The sequence below is a fragment of the Hyla sarda genome, chromosome 3 (genome assembly GCF_029499605.1).
Source record: "Hyla sarda isolate aHylSar1 chromosome 3, aHylSar1.hap1, whole genome shotgun sequence".
NCBI lineage: Eukaryota > Metazoa > Chordata > Amphibia > Anura > Hylidae > Hyla > Hyla sarda.
Window position 1 is genome coordinate 187,552,884 of NC_079191.1, and position 22,049 is coordinate 187,574,932.

At 42.9% G+C, this 22,049-nt stretch overlaps 1 protein-coding gene across 2 annotated transcripts in view; it reads left to right on the top strand.

Annotated features, from left to right (window-relative positions):
- AGPAT5 (1-acylglycerol-3-phosphate O-acyltransferase 5) overlaps positions 1–22,049 on the top strand; it is a 110,118-nt gene that overhangs the window by 37,740 nt on the left and 50,329 nt on the right. For both annotated transcript variants that reach the window (XM_056565718.1, XM_056565719.1), the window contains exon 4: positions 6,963–7,052. In XM_056565718.1, the coding sequence (XP_056421693.1) occupies positions 6,963–7,052 (90 nt within the window). The remainder of the gene's footprint in view (positions 1–6,962; positions 7,053–22,049) is intronic.

The window sequence follows — 22,049 nt, forward strand, 5'->3', positions numbered from 1 at the left end:
AACCCCTTAAGGACTCAGTCCTTTTTCACCTTAAGGACTGAGCCCTTTTTTTGCAATTCTGACCACTGTCACTTTATGCATTAATAACTCGGGATGCTTTTACCGATTATTCTGATTCCGAGATTGTTTTTTCGTGACATATTCTACTTTAACATAGCGGTAATTTTTGTTGTTACTTGCATCATTTCTTGCTGAAAAATCACAACATTTCATGAAAATTTAGCATTTTTCTAACTTTGAAACTCTCTGCTTGTAAGGAAAATGGATATTCCAAATAAATGTTATATTGATTCACAAATACAATATGTCCACTTTATGTTGGCATCATAAAATTTACCTATTTTTACTTTTTGAAGACATTAGAGGGCTTCAAAATATAGTAGCAATTTTCAACATTTTATGAATATTTCAAAATCTGAATTTTTCAGGGACCAGTTAAGTTTGAACTGGATTTGAGGGGCCTTTCTATGACAAATACCCCATAATTGACTCCATTATAGAAACTACACCCCCTCATAGTTTTCAAAATGACATTCAAAGTGTTTTAACCCTTTAGGTGTTTCACAAGAATTGCAGCAAAGTGGAGGAGAAAAATCTAAATCTGCGTTTTTTACACTAACATGTTCTTGTAGCCCCATTTGAGAAAAAGCCCCACAAAATTTGTAGCCCAATTTGTCTTGAGTACGTGAATACCTCATATGTTGACATTAAGTGCTCTGTGGGCTCACAACATGGCTCGAGGGAAAGAGGAAAGAAACTGTAGAATTATTTTAAAACAAATTTAGCTGTCATGGTTTTTGGGGGCCATGTTGCATTACATGGTGCCAGAACCGCAAAAAAAAAACAAAAAACACATGGCATACTGTTTTGGAAACTACACCCCTCAGGGAACGTAACAAGGGGTATAGTGAGCCTTAACACCCCACAGGTGTTTGATGACTTTGCCTTGAAGTTGGACGTGAAAATGGAAAATTTGATTTTTAACACTAAAATGATGGTGTTACCTCAAATTACCAGAAATGGTGTTATTCATTTTGGGGGGCTTTTTTCCTATTACTCCTCGAAAAAATGAAAAATTTGGGATAACATCAGCATTTTAGTGAAGAAAATAAAAAATTTTATTTTCACGTCCAACTTTGACGAATTTTTGTTAACCCCTTAAGGACTCAGGGTTTTTCCGTTTTTGCACTTTCGTTTTTTCCTCCTTACCTTTTAAAAATCATAACCCTTTAAATTTTCCACCTAAAAATCCATATTATGGCTTATTTTTTGCGTCGCCAATTCTACTTTGCAGTGACATTAGTCATTTTACCCAAAAATGCACGGCGAAACGGAAAAAAAAATCGTGCGACAAAATCGAAAAAAAACGCCATTTTGTAACTTTTGGGGGCTTCCGTTTCTACGCAGTGCATATTTCGGTAAAAATTACACCTTATCATTATTCTGTAGGTCCATACGGTTAAAATGATACCCTACTCATAACTACATGCAGGAAAATTTTTACGTTTAAAAATGTCATCTTCTGACCCCTATAACTTTTTTATTTTTCCACGTACGGGGCGGTATGAGGACTCATTTTTTGCGCCGTGATCTGAAGTTTTTATTGGTATGATTTTTGTTTTGATCTGACTTTTTGATCACTTTTTATTCATTTTTTTATGTTATAAAAAGTTACCAAAATACGCTTTTTTGGACTTTGGAATTTTTTTGCGCGTACGCCATTGACCGTACGGCTTAATTAATGATATATTTTTATAGTTCGGACATTTACGCACGCGGCGATACCACATATGTTTATTTTTATTTTTTTTTACACTGTTTTATTTTTTTTTATGGGAAAAGGGGGGTGATTCAAACTTTTATTAGGGAAGGGGTTAAATGACCTTTATTAACACTTTTTTTTTACTTTTTTTTGCAGTGTTATAGGTCCCATAGGGACCTATAACACTGCACACACTGATCTCTCATCCTGATCACAGGCGTGTATTAACACGCCTGTGATCAGCATTATCGGCGCTTGACTGCTCCTGCCTGGATCTCAGGCACGGAGCAGTCATTCGTTGATCGGACACCGAGGAGGCAGGTAAGAGCCCTCCCGGTGTCCGATCAGCTGTTCGGGACGCCGCGATTTCACCGCGGCGGTCCCGAACAGCCCGACTGAGCAGCCGGGATACTTTCAGTTTCACTTTAGAAGCGGCGGTCAGCTTTGACCGCCGCTTCTAAAGGGTTAATACCGCACATCGCCGCGATCGGCGATGTGTGGTATTAGCCGCGGGTCCCGGCCGTTGATTAGCGCCGGGACCCACGCGATATGATGCGGGATCGCGGCGCGATCCCGCTTCATATCGCGGGAGCCGGCGCAGGACGTAAATATACGTCCTGCGTCGTTAAGGGGTTAAACACCTGTGGGATGTTAAAGGAGTACTCCAGTGAAAACCTTTTTTTCTTTTAAATCAACTGGTGGCAGAAAGTTAAACATATTTGTAAATTACTTCTATTAAAAAATCTTAATCCTTCCAGTACTTATTAGCTGCTGAATGCTACAGAGGAAATTCCATTCTTTTTGGAACACTGATGACATCACGAGCACAGTGCTCTCTGCTGACATCCCTGTCAATTTTAGCAACCATGCATAGCAGATGTATGCTAAGGGCAGCATGGTGGCTCAGTGGTTAGCACTGCTGCCTTGCAGTGTTGGGGACTTGGGTTCAAATCCCACTAAGGACAACAATAAATAAAGCGTTATTATTATAATAATGTCAGCAGAGAGAACTGTGCTCGTGATGTCATCAGAGCGCATTCCAAAAAGAAAAGAATTTCCTCTGTAGTATTCAGCAGCTTATAAACATATTTGTAAATTACTTCTATTAAAAAAAATCTTAATCCTTCCTGTACTTAACTTTCTGCCACCAGTTGATTTAAAAGAAAAAAGGTTTTCACCCCTTTAAGGCTCTCTATATACCCCTTGTTACATTCTGTGAGGGCTGTAGTTTCCAAAATGGGGTCACGTTTTTTTTTTTTTTTTCATTTATGTCAGAACCGCTGTAAAATCAGCCACCCCTTTACAAATCACCAATTTAGGCCTCAAATGTACATGGTGCGCTCTCACTCCTGAGCCTTGTTGTGCATCTGCAGAGCATTTTGCGCCCACACATGGGGTATTTCCATACTCACGAGAAATTGTGTTACAAATTTTCAGGGTCTTTTTTTCCTTTTCCTTCTTGTGAAAATGAAAAGCATGGGCCGACACCACACTGTAAGTGTAATTTAAAAAAATTTTTTATTTTTTTTTATATACACTAACAGGCTGGTGTAGACCACAACTTTACCTTTTCATAAGGGGTAAAAGGAGAAAAAGCCCCCCAAAATTTGTTGGGTAATTTTTCCCAAGTACGGAAATACCCCATATGTGGCCCTACACTGTTGTCTTGAAATACAACAGGGCTCCGGAGTTAGAGAGCGCCATGCGCATTTGAGGCCTAAATTAGATATTTGCATAGGGACGGACCCGGATGCAAGAATTAGACTTGCCTCGGATACTAAAATTACCCTACAGCAGTGTTTCCCAAACGGGGTGCCTCCAGCTGTTGCAAAACTCCCAGCATGCCTGGACAGTCAATGGCTGTCCGGCAATACTGGGAGTTGTTGTTTTGCAACAGTTGGAGGCTCCGTTTTAGAAACCGTGACGTACCAGAGGTTTCCCATTTTTATTGGGGGGTGGGGTGGGGGGTAACTGTATAGGGGTATGTGTATATGTAGTGTATTACCCTTTATTTTGAGTAAGTGTAGTATAGTGTTTTTAGGGTACATTCAGACTGCCGGGGGATTACTGCGAGCTTCCCGCTGGGAGTTTGAGCTGCAGCGGAAAATTTCCTGCATCTCCAACTTGCAGTGAGAGACTAACTGTAAACCCCCGCCTGTGTGAATGTACCCTGTACCCTGCATGCTGGGAGTTATAGTTTTGCAACAGCTGGAGGCACACTGGTTGGGAAACACTGAGTTAGGAAACAATGTTTCCCAACCAGTGCGCCTCAAGCTGTTGCATAACCACAACCCTCAGCTTGCACGGACAGCCAAAGGGCATGCTGGGAGCTGTAGTTTTTCAAGAGCTGGAAGAGCACAGTTTGGAGACCACTATACAGTGGTGCCCAAACGGTAGTGCTCCAGATGTTGGAAAACTACAACTCTCAGCATGCCCAGGCATGCTGGGAGTTGTAGTTCTGTAACCTCTGTCCCTTCAGATGTTGCAGAACTACAACTCCCAGCATGCCTGGACAGTCTCAGCATGCTGGGAGTTGTAGTTTTGCAACATCTGGAGGTCTATAGCTTAGAGACCACTGTATAGTGGTCTCCAAACTGTGTCCTTCCAGATGTTGCAAAACTACAACTCCCAAACTGCAAAACTACAACTCTTCTGTGATTTTCACTCCAATATTTATTTTTATCAGCATACAAAATGACTGTTGTCTCAGATTTTTCCCAAGTTGCAATGTGGTCGAGACCTGACTCACTTGTCAGCTGATGACAGGGAGCCTGTCTGCTTCAATGGGTGGAGGGATCAATTTGTAACCAATACAACAGCTGTAGGTACCTGATTGAAAACCACACTGATTTGAATGGATGCAGCTCATTTACGTTTCAATGGGTGGGGTGGCTGATGTGTGGGAGGGAGGATAATGGAATTGTGGGATTTGTAGTAAAAAAAAAGAAAAGTCAAACAGGAAATAGCAGTTCACAAAAAGCTAGCCACCTGTACGCCCTAGTCCCGTTAATGGCGTTTAAACTGTTCTCATGAGCGGAGAATGGGTTAAACCCGGTGGGTCCTGGTTGCTACAGGCAGCCAGGACCCACAGCTAATGCCAGGCACCGCCGAACGCGGCGTCTAAAATGCGGGGTTAACGGTGCGGGTAGCTCAGTGGAGCTGATCGGGATATCTGCGGCAACATCACGGGTCCCGATCAGCTGAGTGAACAACGTGAGGCTCCTTACCTGCCTCATTGTCGTCCGAAGGCTAGAGCAGCAGAGCACCCAGAGCACTGATCAATGCTATGCTATGGCATTGCATTGATCAGTATATGCAAACAGAAGATTGCATGTTGTAGCCCCTATGGGGGCTAAAAAATAAAAAATTTATTATAAAAGTGAATTAACCCCTTCCCTATTAAGTTTAAATCACCTCCGTTTTCCCATTTTTTAAAATAAAATAGTGTAATAAAAATAATCATATGTGGTACTGCCGCGTGCGTAAATGTCCAAACTATTAAAATATAAGGTTAGCTAAACCGCACAGTGTATGGTGTACACGTAACAAAAATACCAATTTCCAAAATTGTGCATTTTTGGTCACTTCACATAAAAAAACTAATAAAAAGCGAGCAAAAAGTCGCATCATAATAAAAATGGTAGAGATAAAAACTACAGACCACACTGCAAAAAATTTGCCCTTGTATATACCCGAATGCATAAAAATAAAAAAGTTTTAGGGGTCAGAAGATTACCGTTTTAAACATACTAATTTTGGTGCATGTAGTAATTCATTTTTTTTAAGTTGTAAAATAAAATCAACATAAATTGTGTATCCTTGTGACCGTATGGACCTACAGAATAAAGATAAGGTGTCATTTTTACCCAAAGTTACAAAATGGCTTTTTTTTTTTAAATTCTTTTTGAATTTAACCCCACAAATATATTTTAGGTGACAGGTAATTTTTTGGTTTTGTTTTGCGGTAGATTTTATTAAATGGTTGCGGTCATTACAAACTACGATTGGTGATGCTAAAAAAACTAACCCTTATATGGTCTGTAGTAGGGCTAAACAATATTGGGAAAATATGCGATTGCGATTATGGGCCTAAATATTGCGATACCGATATGCGATGCGATATAATAAATAAATGGTGAAATCCTGCCATTTCATGTCCAATCTCCTCCCTTTTACATCTATCCAAACATTTTATGCCCACAGCCCATTTCACATCTCCATTTAATTTCTATCTCCTCTCATGGTCACGTTCCTCCCCCCGGTCACGTTCCTCCCCCTGGTCATAAATGGTGAAATCCTGCCATTTCATGTCCAATCTTCTCCCTTTTACAACTATCCACACATTTTATGCCCACCGCCCATTTCACATTCTCCCTCCCCGGTCACGGCATTCTCCCTCCCCGGTCACGGCATTCTCCCTCCCCGGTTTATTCTTCTATGTTTTTTTTGGTGTTTTAACTTTTGGCCACTAGGGGTCTCCCTAGGAGTCCCTTTTTGGATGATTTCGGAGAGTCCGAAATCGCATACTCGGCGCAGCTCCCGCCTGTCAGACACGCCGCCTGTCAGACAGGCAGGAGGGAGCGCTGTGCGTGCATCCCTGCCAGGCTCACTCCTGGCTCTGTCGGCCAGCATCTTCAGGCTCCTCCTGCTGACAAGGAGAGCCGGCGTCTGCTGGCCCAGAGTCAGTTGAGCGCAGCTCTTCAAGAGTGAAGAATACAGGAAGACGGGCAGAAGCGGCCCGGCAAGGCTTCAGATGACGTCGCGCCTGCCGGGCCCCGTCCACTTCCTCCCTTCTCAGACGGTCCTATCTGAGCTACCAAAGATGAACATAAAAATTTATTTTTAGGTTGTTTAGAGTTAAAATTAATGCTAGGATAGATAGTTAGAGACAGGGAAAGATGGGGATCAGGGAAAGTTTAGTTGATAATAGGTACCTTTTAAGGGGTTAAACTGCTCCTCATCACGCTCATGCAACTGGGAAGGTTGGGCTACCATGGTTCCTTGTTGTTTTGGTACACTAGGGGCCTAGTGATCTAAGATTTATAACTGACCCATTAGGCAAGTGGTACATATTTTTCACAGGAATTAACAAGGTCAATGAATTCATCAATAATCCGTGGAAATAAACTTGTGATTGTGTGAAATGGAGTGTTTTTCATGGTCCCATTTTACAATAGTGATTTTTTTTTTTTTTTTACAGCATGGTGGAATTTATGTGAAGAGAAGTGCCAAGTTTAACGATATGAGGATGAAAAACAAGCTGCAGGCCCAGATGAAGGCTGAGACTCCAGTAAGTTCATATGTAAAATAGTTTTTCAATTCACGATATTTCAGTGTTTGACCTACTACACTATTATATTTTGTCTGATAAATATTGAATTACCAGTAAGTTTTCCACATAGAAACCATATATGAGTATTAACATTAAATGGGCACTGTCATTTGGAAAAACTTTTTACATGTCCTAGTGAAAAGTCAAAAGTTTTGATCGGTGGGAGTGTGCGTGGAGTGTGTGGTAATGCGCTCCTCTCCCTGCTTTGTGTCACGTGTTCGACACACACACTCCACTCACACTCCCACCAATCAAAACTTTTGACTTTTCGCTAGGACATGTCAAAAGTTTTTCCAAATTACTTCTCCCGGCTTATTATGCAGTACATACAAAAAAGAGGGTTGCAGCAGCAACCTTGTTCAAAAAATGGAGGCTCTTAGCGCACTTTTTGATCAGAATATGTCCCCTATCCACCACATGGAGGTGGCCTCATTTCGGATGGGACCCTAACACTCATTTCACACACCTATGCTGGACATATGGCCTCTGACTGGGTGACATGCTGGGTCCACTATCAATTTAAAAAACCTCCTGTGAAACGAGGAGGGGTGCACGGCTACAGAGGATGCCACTCCTCCTAAATTGCACATCAAAAAGAAAAATAGCCAGAACAACTACCTAATACACGGGTGCACGCTGCTGTGGCAAATACAGAGTATACAAAAAAGAAGGTTGCAGCAGCACTCTTTTTTTCAAAAAATGGAGGCTCTTAGCGAAACCTTCTTCTTTGTATACTCTGTATCTTCCACAGCAGCGTGCACCCGTATATTAGTTAGTTGTGCTGGCTATTTTTCTTGTTGTTTTTGCTGTGCAATTTAGGAGGAGTGGCACTCTCTGTAGCCGTGCACCCCTCCTTGTTTCACAGGAGGTTTTTTAAATTGATAGTGGATCCAGCATGGTCACCCAGTCAGAGGCCATATGCCCAGCAGAGGTGAGTGAAATGAGTGTTAGGGTTCCGTCCGAAATGAGGCCACCTCCGTGTGGTGGATGGGGGACATATTCTGATCAAAAAGTGCGCGAAGAGCCTCCATTTTTTTGACCAAGAGTGCTGCTGCAACCTTCTCCCAGCTTATTGTCATGATCAGTGGACGTCTAAACACTCAGACCACCGCCAATCCAAACTTTTGACATGTTGCGAGGGCATATAAAAAGTTTAGGTGACAGGTAATCTTTAAGTTAGGGTTCTTGTCCTAGACGTTTTATTCTGGTGTGATTCACAGACAAACGAATACCTTTTTGAACTGCATTGAGCTGGGTAAGGCTGGGTTCACACTACGTTTTGTCCCATACGGGAGCGCATACGGCAGGGGGGAGCTAAAATCTCGCGCTCCCGTATGTCACCGTATGCGCTCCCGTATGTCATTCATTTCAATGAGCCGACCGGAGTGAAACGTTCGGTCCGGTCGGCTCATTTTTGCGCCGTATGCGCTTTTACAACCGGACCTAAAACTGTGGTCAACCACGGTTTTAGGTCCGGTTGTAAAAGCGCATACGGCGCAAAAATGAGCCGACCGGACCGAACGTTTCACTCCGGTCGGCTCATTGAAATGAATGGCATACGGTGACATACGGGAGCGCGAGCTTTTAGCTCCCCCCTGCCGTATGCGCTCCCGTATGGGACAAAACGTAGTGTGAACCCAGCCTTAAGCCGGAATCCAGCAGTTTGGCATTTAGATGGTCAGATCCTTTGTTTCCCTTGAAAATGATTAGCACCTTCAGAAGAGTCTGATTATCTGTTCTTTTCTACTAAAATATTAGAAGTAGAGCAGGAAAAAACCCTCAGGTATGGCGCTGCAGACTCTTGTAGACAGATGAGGCGGATGCCAAAGGTAATAGGAAAGTCCTCAGCAGGACATTTTATTAAAAAAACAATAAAATGGACAAGATTACGCGTTTCGGGAGGATCCCTCCCTTCCTCAGATCAGGATAAGGACAGTACAACAATAGCAGGTTTATATAGCCCAAAAATGGGCGCCAAAAACACATGGGAGGAGTAACAATCCAAACTTGAAAATCAAAGTACAGGAACAGAAACAGCACTTACATATAATATACAGTATGAATATACATTAGGAAGCAAAACAATTACAAATTGTGGTAATATAAGGTCAGGTTATGTGTTTGACCAAGACTAGCAACTGCTGGAGAATCGCAGTGGGCCGGAAGCTGTCAGCCGTTGCTGTCCAGCAGTTGCTAGTCTTGGTCAAACACATAACCTGACCTTATATTACCACAATTTGTAATTGTTTTGCTTCCTAATGTATATTCATACTGTATATTATATGTAAGTGCTGTTTCTGTTCCTGTACTTTGATTTTCAAGTTTGGATTGTTACTCCTCCCATGTGTTTTTGGCGCCCATTTTTGGGCTATATAAACCTGCTATTGTTGTACTGTCCTTATCCTGATCTGAGGAAGGGAGGGATCCTCCCGAAACGCGTAATCTTGTCCATTTTATTGTTTTTTTAATAAAATGTCCTGCTGAGGACTTTCCTATTACCTTTGGCATCCGCCTCATCTGTCTACAAGAGTCTGCAGCGCCATACCTGAGGGTTTTTTCCTGCTCTACTTCTAATATTGACTCCCAGGACGACTTGTTTCCTCCTGCAACCCATCGGCATAGCAGCGACTCGTACTACAGTACCCAGATTATATCGTGGGTGATATGCTTTTTTGCATAGATCTCAAGGTGAGCGGCCATCTATAAGCCCCGTGGGGTTCCCCCCCCCCACCCACCACCCGATCTATTGAGGGTAAATACACGAGGCGCCGTCCGTCGGTCCTTTCTTTTCTTTTCTCTACAGATTTTTCTACTAAAATGGCATGCACGCTCTGCTAAAAGTTATCTACTGTTTATGACCAGCTGCAGTTTCTCCATTATGCCTCCCAGTGTGGAGAAACATGTGCTTTCTCTTCTCATTGCATATATTCATTTTAAATGAAATGCCATAAAACACAGTTTTATTTTGGATTAACTTGATCAAGATCTTTTCTAGTGCTGCAGGGCTTGTACACTCATGCAGGTCTTTGAGGGAAATATATTCCGTATGTGTGGTTTATGTATATTACTGGTCCACATCATGTGTACATGCAAATGTACGTCTAAACTGGACAGGGTAAAGCTAGCACTTATTGTAAAGATGATGAGGTATGTTAAAAGGCTGATATATCTTCTCCACACACATACTGCTGGCTGTCTATGGTAGATCTAAAGAGATGTCCATACAGACATGGATTCTTTTAGCTCTGTGCTCCTTCGTTGTGGTTTGTGTTTTAATGGATCAATCAGTCATGATTCCTTTTTTCTTTTTTTTTTTTTTTCTTCTCTTTTGTCCGAAGATATTATTTTTTTTTTTTTTACTAAATTAATGACATTTTGTTTTTTACTGGATGTTGTGCTTTTTCTGTCAAAAAGCAGTGGAATCCTGTTGGAAAACAGTATGAACAGAGACAAATCTAATATTTTATTTAGTATTTACAGTAAACTTTATTTTGTGACCAGATAAAGCTATGTTCTGTTTTATATCATCTTTAAGTAATGAAAAATATGTAAGTGTGTTTATGCCATTATGATGATATAAGAGTTCTCCTTTTTAATATTAAATTACCAGCTCCTTACACTGGTTTGCAGGCTCTTCCAAGAGGATACAGTCAGTTCATGGCAGCTTATTGAGCAATCCTTTTACAATTACATATGCAGTCCTAGTTCTAGTTGTGGTGTTATGTTTTAAATGCACAGATTCCATAGGGACATAAAATATCCACATAAGGTTTATTAAAAGGTTTTTCCGTCCCTCTCAACAATTATGCGGGGGTAGGCAAGGGCAGGGTTGCAAAAAATACCTCTACACTTACTCTTGGTCCATTGTCGCTGCTGACCTGCACTGCCCAGTAAAGGTACCCCAGTGATATCCCTATATATTTAGCTAAGGCTAAACTAGACTGAGATTAGACAGTGGTTGCAGTTCATAATGCTCTTTCCTTTTTTTCTTTCCTGCCATTGTCTGACCCTGGGTAATTTTGTCTAAGGTTGTGAATGCAATGCTCAGGGGGTACAAATATGGCTAAGAAGGTGTGTGTCATATTCAGAGGGCATGTGATTATGAAGCTCCCAATCACTCCCCCCGAGCCTAGCATTCACCTCCTATTTAGCAATAAAGTCCCCGCCTGAATAGCTATTCAATAAAAAGTTAAGCAACCAATAGACAGACAACAAAATAGTAAAGGCCCTATATCTGGGAAACGGGAGGCATAGCATAGGAACAGTGTTGGAATTAGGGTATCTGAGGATATAAACACAAGAAAACACCCTTTAATAACATGCAATTTACACCACTTTTTTATTGCAGGCATTATGTAATATTTTATTTCTATGTGTGTACATAGTCTAATGATACAGTACATACCCTGCGTGAATAAGCAAAATGACCACCTATGAGCTAACATGTCTGCATGGAAGGAGTCCTCTCTTTCTACCTAAATATTAAGGAGTAGTCCAGTTTAGGAAAATGTATCCCCATCCAAGGATAGGGGCTAAGTTTCGTTCAAACACCCCCTACCATGATCTCTAAGGGAGAGCTGGAGATACATGACTACAGCGCTTTGGCACTCATAGAGATGCATGGATGGCGTGTGCCAACCTCGGCTACATGCACAAGGAGAGCAGCGGCTGGACACCCCTCCCCCCCCCCATGATCAGACACTTATCCCCAATCCTTTGGATAGGAGATATGTTTTCCTATACTGGAGTACCACTTTAACTTTAAAACATATACCCAATCTACAGGGTATGGAATAACAAACTGATTTTTGGGGTCTTCCCTACGAGACTACCAGTATTCTCAATATCTGGAGGTCCGCTTTCCTTGAATAATTGAAGTGTGTCAGTGTGTGCATGTTCACACAATACATTTTTAGTTAAAATTCCATGAGTACCCTTGAATTTCTTCTGCAGATTCACCCAGAGTTCTAAATGCAGGTTAGCCCCATACAGATGTAGCATCTGCATGGATTTAAAGTAAAGGTGACATGCCGTTTCCAAATACAGTGGAAATGAATGTAGTTCTCGCATGAATTACAATGCCAAACCAAAAACTCCTTGGGGGAGATTCATGAAATCCTGTGTGGGGGAAGAGGGGTGCAGTTGCCCATAGCAACAAATCAGATCACGTCTTTCAATTTTCAAAGGCCTTTTATAAAATGAAAGAAGCAATCTGATTTGTTGCTATAGGCAACTGCACCCCTTTTCCTGTACACATGGTTTGATAAATCTCCCCCTTGTGTACAAGGTTTAGTTTTAGAAGAATCTAGATAGGCTATGAAAATGATGTGGTAATAAGAAGCACCTGGTTAATGCTGGGGTGGTATTTAATGATGGCATAGCACCAACATGGCCCTGTACCCTACCAGATGAAATGTACATCATGTTCTCAACTTTTGTCTTCTGTTCAGCATCTTTAGCCATGTACATTAAATTTGATAGTTGAATACTTGTTGTGCCAAATGACATTTCCCATGACTTTTCCTGAAGATTGTAACTAAATACTTAACATTATTTTACTTTTTATACTTGATGTCATAGTGATTTCTCGATGTTGTTGGCTTTATGTATCACTTGACAACATTTGATAAATCCCAGTTGTTTTATTTTTCCTAATATTAGTATCTCAGTAAATCAGATTTGGAGGGTCTACATACTGTAATATGGAATATTTGCTTCTGGTGAGCGGTGGACAAACAAAGGCTTTATATTTGACAAAGTTAAAAGGGTTATCCAGGAAATCACTTTTTTTTTATATATCAACTGGCTCCAGAAAGTTAAACAGATTTGTAAATTACTTCCATTAAAAAAATCTTAATCCTTTCAGTACTTATGAGCTTCTGAAGTTAAGGTTGTTCTTTTCTGTCTAAGTGCTCTCTGATGACACGTGTCTCGGGAAATGCCCAGTTTAGAAGCAAATCCCCATAGCAAACCTCTTCTAAACCGGGAGGTTCCCGAGACACGTGTCATCAGAGAGCACTGAGAAAGAAAAGAACAACCTTAACTTCAGAAGCTCATAAGTACTGAAAGGATTAAGATTTTTTAATAGAAGTAATTTACAAATCTGTTTAACTTTCTGGAGCCAGTTGATATATAAAAAAGTGTTTTCCTGGATAACCCCTTTTAAGCTGTGAAATATGAAAGTTAGCAAAGCTATGCAAGCTTTGTTGTGTCAGTCGTGATATTTTCTATTATGATTTATGCTTATTTAAAAAAGTGATTTAATAATGAAGGCGACAGCAAACACTGAAAGAAAAAACTTCTTTGTACATATGATATGGTCAGATTCCTTAAATATTTACTCAAACAATCTTGACTTTCATATTTAATTGAAATAACCTGTATATGAACAATATTTCCTAGACACATTTTTTTGCAGATGGAAGGGTGAGTTTATCTTTTAAAATACTTTTGAACCTCTAAGTATTAGAATTTTTTTTATATGTTTTCATCGTACTGTATGATCTCATAACTGGAGCAAATATGTAGGGAGTGTGGTGTAAGTGTGAACAGAGATGTCAGCCTGCGAGAACTGTTCACAGGTTGAGGCTCATGGGCTTGGCTTATGAAAGGGTGTGGCTGGTTGCCGCCGATGAAAATAAAGTATCACCTAAGTTCCAGAGTTGTCGTATGTAGCTGTGCTGTTCACAAAACCTCCAATAACCACCTAGGGGAGGAGGAGGGGGGGTGTACCGGGAATAGTGACACGTTGCCTTGACGACGCACAGGGATTTTCATGAGCAACGTCCCTGTGCGTTGTCGTCAAGGCATCATCTCTATTCCGGGCCTGAAGCGCGGAGAAGAGGCCCCCCCCGGTGAAGATGGACAGCCCGGAACGACTATCCCTCCAAACCGGACGGTCCTGCATCACAGATGGCCCAGACCAGCTCACTCTAACGTCCCGCCAAGGAGAGGCGAGTACAAAACTAAAGGGGGGGCTGGATGATGACGAAGGCCGCAGTGGTCTTCAACCTGCGGACCTCCAGATGTTTCAAAACTACAACTACCGGCATGCTGGGAGTTGTAGTTTCGGAACATCTGGAGGTCCGCAGGTTGAAGACCACTGTAATCAGACATTGACAAGCGGTGATGATGAAGGGGGGGGGGCAGCTGATGACAGGTGGTGATGATGAAGGGGGGTGGGATGATGATGAAGGGGGGGGTGTGGGATGATGAAGGGGATGATGACAGGTGGTGATGAAGGGGGGGTGTGGGATGATGAAGGGGGGGGTGGGATGATGACAGGCGGTGATGATGAAAGGGGGGTGTGGGATGAGGACGGGGATAATCATAATAATTTTATTTATATAGTGCCTACAGATTCCGCAGCGCTTACAATTATGGGGTACAAACAAAGACAAGTATCAGACATAATATTACACAATAACTACTCAAACAAGAGGTGTGGGGATATATTGAGGATATGTTGAGGCCAATTAAAGAATGTTATAGGCCTGTCTGAAGAGATGTGTTTTTAGGCCACGTTTGAAACTATGGATGTTGTTGTTGAGTCTGAGGGATTGAGGGATAGCATTCCAGAGAATCGGTGCAGCACGAGTGAAGTCTTTGAGACGGGAGTGAGAAGTTCGGATTATAGAAGATGTTAGTGTGAGATCATTAGCAGATCGGAGAGAATGTGTAGGATGGTAGACAGAGATGAGAGAGGAGATGTAGGGAGGTGCAGCATTGTGGAGAGCTTTGTGTGTGAGACTGAGGATTTTGTACTGTATTGTGGACTGAACTGGTAACCAGTGTAGTGACTGGCACAGGGAGGAGGCGTCGGTGTAGCAGCTGGAGAGGAAGATGAGTCTGGCTGCGACATTAAGGATGGACTGGAGAGGAGAGAGTTTGGAGAAAGGAAGGCCTATTAGTAAAGAGTTACACTAGTCGAGGCGGGAGTGAATCAAAGCAATAATGAGAGTTTTAGCAGTTTCAGTAGTGAGAAACGGGCGGATTCTGGAAATGTTTTGAGATGCTGGTGACAAGAACGTGAAAGAGACTGAATATGGGGAGTGAAAGACAGATCAGAGTCAAGTATAACTCCAAGACAGTGAGCCTGCTGCCCGGGAGTTATGGTAGTACCACATACCGAGATGGAAATGTCAGGGTTAGGTACAGTATCAGTTGATGGAGAAAAAACAAGAAGTTGTTTTTTCGAAATATTTAGTTTCAGATAGACATCATGTTCTCTTTATGAGACAGCAAAGAGACAGTCACTGGTATTCTGTAGGAGTGCAGGGGTGATGTTGGAGGAAGAGGTATAGAGTTGGGTGTCATCAGCGTAGAGGTGGTACTGGAAACTACTGATTGTTTTTCCAATGGGGGATGTGTAGAGTGAAAAGAGTAGAGGACCCAGGACCGATCCCTGGGGAACCCCGACAGCAAGGGGAAGAGGAGAAGAAGTAGAGCCAGAAAACGAGACGCTAAAGGAGCGGCCAGAGAGATAGGAGGAAAACCAGGTGAGAGCAGAGTCCTTGAGACCAATGGAGCGGAGACTACTGAGGAGTTGGTAATCCACAGTGTCAAAAGCCGCAGACAGGGTGATGTTGGAGGAAGAGGTATAGAGTTGGGTGTCATCAGCGTAGAGGTGGTACTGGAAACTACTGATTGTTTTTCCAATGGGGGATGTGTAGAGTGAAAAGAGTAGAGGACCCAGGACCGATCCCTGGGGAACCCCGACAGCAAGGGGAAGAGGAGAAGAAGTAGAGCCAGAAAACGAGACGCTAAAGGAGCGGCCAGAGAGATAGGAGGAAAACCAGGTGAGAGCAGAGTCCTTGAGACCAATGGAGCGGAGACTACTGAGGAGTTGGTAATCCACAGTGTCAAAAGCCGCAGACAGGTCCAAGAGAATCAGTAAAGAGAAATTGCCATTTGATTTGGCCGTCAGAAGATCGTTAGTGACTTTGGTTAGGGCCGTTTCTGTGGAGTGAAGGGAGCGGAAACCAGACTGTAAGGGGTCAAGGAGAGAGTTCTCGGAGAGATAGCGGATAAGGCGGGAGTAGACCAAGCGTTCCAGGAGTTTGGAGATAAAGGGGAGATTTGACACGGGTCGATAGTTGGCTGCAGGGGGATGATGACAGGCGGTGATGATGAAGGGGGGATGATGACAGGGTGATGATGATGAGGGTGTTAATGATGGGGGTGTGGATGATGACAGGGGGATTATGTATTTCCCACCCTAGGCTTATAGTCGAGTCAATAACATTTTTTTTTTTTTTTTTTTTTTTTTTTTTTTTTTTTTTTTTTGGCTTATACTCGAGTATATACGGTAGTTGGACAAACTATCAGATTTGATTTTCAGTACCATGTCTATGCTGATGACCAATTTATATACCTTTTACTGTGATGTTACCTCTACACCTCAAAACACCAGTGACTGCTATCTCCAACATTGACCTATTTTCACTTGGCATGTATCTCAAACATTATGTCCTCTCTTAATTTGAAACTGAATCTTTCTAAGACTAAACTTCTTGTGTATCTTCCATCGACTAAATACCTAAGCCTGATATTCCCATCTCCATGTGTAGTACTACCATAACTCCTAGGCGGTACTCCGGTGGGAAACTTTTTTGTTTTGTTTTTTTTTGTTTGATCAACTGGTGCCAGAAAGTTAAACAGATTTGTAAATTACTTCTATTAAAAAAATCTTAATCCTTCCAGTACTTATTAGCTGCTGAATACTACAGAGGAAATTATTTTCTTTTTGGAACACAGAGCCCTCTGCTGACACCTCTGTCCATTTTAAGAACTGTCCAGAGTAGGAGAAAATCCCCATAGCAAACATATGCTGCTCTGGACATTTCCTAAAATGGACAGATATGTCATCAGAGAGCACTGTGTTCATGATGTCAGCGGAGAGCACTGTGTTCCAAAAATAAAATAATTTCCTCTGTAGTATTCAGCAGCTAATAATTACTGGAAGGATTAAGATTTTTTTTATAGAGGTAATTTACAAATCTGTTTAACTTCCTGGCACCAGTTGATTTAAAAAAAATAAAAAAAAGTTTTCCACCGGAATACCCCTTTAAGGACAGGATTTGATCTGTTGTTCACTCATTATATTCAATCATGTGGCACCTGCAGCTTGCTCTAAAACCTGAGCATAATCCTCCCTTTCCCTGTTAAACAGCAATAGCTCTTATTATTGTTATTGATTATTTGGGGGATTAGGGTACCAAGGAATATTTAAAGGGGTACTCCAGTGGAAAACAATTTATTTTCAAATCAACTAGTGCCAGAAAGTTGAACAGATTTGTAAATTACTTCTATTAAAAAGTCTTAATCCTTCCAGTATGTACCTTCTGCTGTATGCAGGAAGTTGTAGGAAGTTGAGTTGTTCTTCTGTCTGACCACAGTGCTCTCTGCTGCCACCTCTGTCCATGTCAGGAACTGTCCGGAGTAGGAGAGGGTTGCTATGGGGGTTTGCTCCTACTCTGAACAGTAGATTAATAGAAGTAATTTACAAATCTGTTTAACTTTCTAGAACCAGTTGATTTTAATTTTTTTTTTCCAAGGGAGTATCTTTTTTAACGGGACCACAGAGTAAAGAGTTAACAGGGGGGGGGGGGGAGAAAGGAGACTGCACCTAAACGGTTAACAGAGGGTAAGAACGAAGGGACAGCAATTGAACGTTTTACAGGGGGATAAGAGAGGGGACAGCACTTAAAGGGTTAACCCATGAGCCTTGCTGCAGGGGAGAATGAGCAGTTCCCAGACATCCTCCCTGCACCAGGAAGATCTGTCACTACACAGAATCGAAAACAAAGCTTCAGGCTGAACAGGGGGGCTCCTGCGATGTCAGGACCGTAGGCGCCGAGGACAAGTAGACACTGCGGGCTTCCTGACTGCACTCCAGACTATGGTCTCAGTGCTGGAGGTAGGCTGCAGGTGTTGCAGGCCAGCAGCATCTTCAAAAAGGCACCGAAGGACAAGGGAAGACTGTGGGGGGACATTAACCCCTTAAGGACCCAGCCATTTTACACCTCAGGACCCGGCCATTTTTTGCAATTCTGACCACTGTCACTTTAAACATTAATAACTCTGGAATGCTTTTAGTTATCATTCTGATTCCAAGATAGTTTTTTCGTGACATATTCTACTTTAACATAGTGGTAAAATTTTGTGGTAACTTGCATCCTTTCTTGGTGAAAAATCCCAAAAATTTTTGAAAAATTTTAAAATTTTGCATTTTTCTAACTTTGAAGCTCTCTGCTTGTAAGGAAAATGGATATTCCAAATATTTTTTTTAATTCACATATACAATATGTCTATTTTATGTTTGCATCATAAAATTTACATGTTTTTACTTTTGGAAGACACCAGAGGGCTTCAAAGTTCAGCAGCAATTTTCAAATTTTTCACAAAATTTCCAAACTGCACCCCCCCAAAGTATTCAAAATGACATTCAGTCCGCGTTTTAACCCTTTAGGTGTTTCACAGGAATAACAGCAAAGTGAAGGAGAAAATTCACAATCTCCATTTTTTACACTCTCATGTTCTTGTAGACCCAATTTTTTAATTTTTACAAGGGGAAAAAGGAGAAAATGTATACTTATATTTGTAGCCCAATTTCTCTCGAGTAAGCACATACCTCATATGTCTATGTAAAGTGTTCGGCGGGCGCAGTAGAGGGCTCAGAAGCGAAGGAGCGACAAGGGGATTTTGGAGAGTACGTTTTTTTTAAATGGTTTTTGGGGGGCATGTTGCATTTAGGAAGCCCCTATGGTGCCAGAACAGCAAAAATCCCCCACATGGCATACCATTTTGGAAACTAGACCCCTTGAGGTACGTAACAAGGAATAAAGTGAGCCTTAATACCCCACAGGAGTTTCACGACTTTTGCATATGTAAAAAAATAAAAATAAAATTTCACTAAAATGTGTGTTTCCCCCCCAAATTTCACATTTTTGCAAGGGTTAATAGCAGAAAATACCCCCCAAACATTGTAACCCCATCTCTTCTGAGTATGAAGGTACCCCATAAGTTGACCTGAGGTGTACTATGGGTGAACTACAATGCTCAGAAGAGAAGGAGTCATATTTGGCTTTTTGAGAGCAAATTTTGCTCGAGGGCATGTCGCATTTAGGAAGCCCCTATGGTGCCAGGACAGCAAAATAACCCCCACATGGCATACCATTTTGGAAACTAGACCCCTTGTGGAACGTAACAAGAAATAAAGTGAGCCTTAATACCCCACAGGGGTTTCACGACTTTTGCATACGTAAAAAAAAAAAAAAAATCACTAAAAGGTGTGTTTCCCCCCCAAATTTCAAATTTTTGCAAGGGTTAATAGCAGAAAATACCCCCCCAAAATTTGTAACCACATCTCTTCTGAGTATGGAGGCACCCCATAAGTTGACCTGAAGTGCACTACGGGCGAACTACAATGCTCAGAAGAGGAGTCATATTTGGCTTTTTGAGAGCAAATTTTGCTCGTGGGGCATGTCGCATTTAGGAAGCCCATATGGTGCCAGGACAGCAAAATAACCCCCACATGGCATACCATTTTGGAAACTAGACCCCTTGAGGAATGTAAGAAGGAGTAAAGTGAGCATTTACCCCCCACTGGTGTCTGTCATATCTTTGGAACAGTGGGCTGTACAACATTTTTAATTTGCACAGCCCACTCTTCCAAAGATCTGTCAGACACCTGTGGGGGGTAAATTCTCACTGCACCCCTCATTACATTCCGTGAGGGGTGTAGCTTCCGAAATGGGGTCACATGTGTTTTTTTTTTTTTTTTTTGCGTTTGTCAAAACCGCTGTAACAATCAGCCACCCCTGTGCAAATCACCTCAAATGTATATGGTGCACTCTCCCTTCTGGGCCTTGTTGTGCGCCCCCAGAGCACTTTGTGCCCACATATGGGGTATCTCCGTACTCGGGAGAAATTGCGTTACAAATTTTGGGGGGCTTTTTTCCCCTTTACCTCTTGTCAAAATGAAAAGTATAGGGCAACACCAGCATGTTGGTGTAAAAAGTTTATTTTTTTACACTAACATGCTGGTGTAGACCCCAACTTCACCTTTTCATAAGGGGTGAAAGGTGAAAAAGACCCACAAGATTTGCTAGTCAATTTCTCCTGAGTACGGTGATACCCCATATGTGGCCCTAAACTGTTGCCTTGAAATACGACAGGGCTCCAAAGTGAGAGCGCCATGCGCATTTGAGGCCTGAATTGGGGATTTGCATAGGGGTATTCTACGCCAGTGATTCCCAAACAGGGTGCCTCCAGCTGTTGCAAAACTGCCAGCATGCCTGGACAGTCAACGGCTGTCCGGCAATACTGGGAGTTGTTGTTTTGCAACAGCTGGAGGCTCCATTTTGGAAAGAGTGGCGTACCAGGCGTTTTTAATTTTTATTGGGGAGGGAGGGGGGCTGTGTAGGGGTATGTGTATATGTAGTGTTTTTTACTTTTTATTTTATTTTGTGTAAGTGTAGTGTTTTTAGGGTACAGTCACACGGGCCGGGGATTACAGTGAGTTTGAGCTGCCGCGCAAAATTTGCTGCATTGCAAACTTGCAGCCCGATACTCACTGTAAGCCCCCTGCCCATGTGAATGTACCCTGTACATTCACAGGGGGGAGACCTCCAGCTGTTGCAAAACTACTACTCCCAGCATGCCTGAGAATGTTTGGGAGTTGTGGTTTTGCAACAGCTGGAGGCACACGGGTTGGGAAACACTGAGTTAGGAAACAATGTTTCCCAACCAGTGTGCCTCCAGCTGTTTCAAAACCACAACGCCCAAACATTCTCAGGCATGCTGGGAGTAGTAGTTTGGCAACATCTTTAGAGCCAGATGTTGCCGAACTACAACTCACAGCATGCTTGGAGTTGTAGTTTTGCAACATCTGGAGGACTACAGTTTGCAGACCACTGATACAGTGGTTCCCAATCTGTGCCCTTCCAGATGTTGCAAAACTACAACCCCCAGTATGCCAAAACTGTCCAGGCATGCTGGGAGTTGTAGTTCTGCAACATCTGAAGGGCCAGATGTTACAGCACTACAACTCCCAGCATGCCTGGACAGTAAGGGCATGCTGAGGATGTGTAGTTTTGCAACATCTGGAGGGGCACAGTAGTCCAAAAACTGTGGACCTCCAGATGTTGCAAAACTGCAACTCCCAGCATGCCCAGACGCCAAGGGCTGTCTGGGCATGCTGGGAGTTGTAGTTTACAGGGTCCTATTACAGCAATGCATGTCACTTTACGGCGACGTGCATTGCTGTAAAGGGCCCGACCGCGGCTGAAGATATACTCACCTGTCGCCGACGCCGCCATCTTCATCGTCTGGATCCGGGTCTTCAGGGACGAGGTAAGTACCGGGGCCGGTCCCCAGCACTCCCCCGTCCCCCGCCGCGTCATCCGGTCTTCCTCCCGTCCTCTCCGGACTTTCAAGGGCCGGGCAGGACGGGAGGAAGTAACCGCCCCCCCTCCTGCGATTGGTCGGTTAACTAACCGACAGATCGCAGGGAATAGGAGGAGGTGGCAGACTTGCCACCTTGCTCCTATACGTTAGCATGGTCCTGGTTGTCTGTGACAGCCGGGATCATGCGAAATTACCGGGCGGTCGGGTCCCAGAGACCCGATCAGACCGGTATCGCCGCAGATCACAAGGGCGATTTCCCTTGCGATTTGCGGCGATCGCCGACATGGGGGGCCTACATGGCCCCCCTCGGCGTTTGCCCTGGATGCCTGCTGAAGGATTTCACCAGGCATCCGGTTCCGATCTCTGCCCGGCGAGCGGCAGAGACCGGAAAACGCCAGGACGTACGGGGACGTCCTGGGTCCTTAAGGCCCTGGGTGCGGGGACGTCCCCGTATGTCCTGGGTCCTTAAGAGGTTAAGGGGCAGACTGGCGGGCTAGAAGGCAGGGAAAGTAGTAGCAATAGTAGAAATACTATGTTACTAGGTCA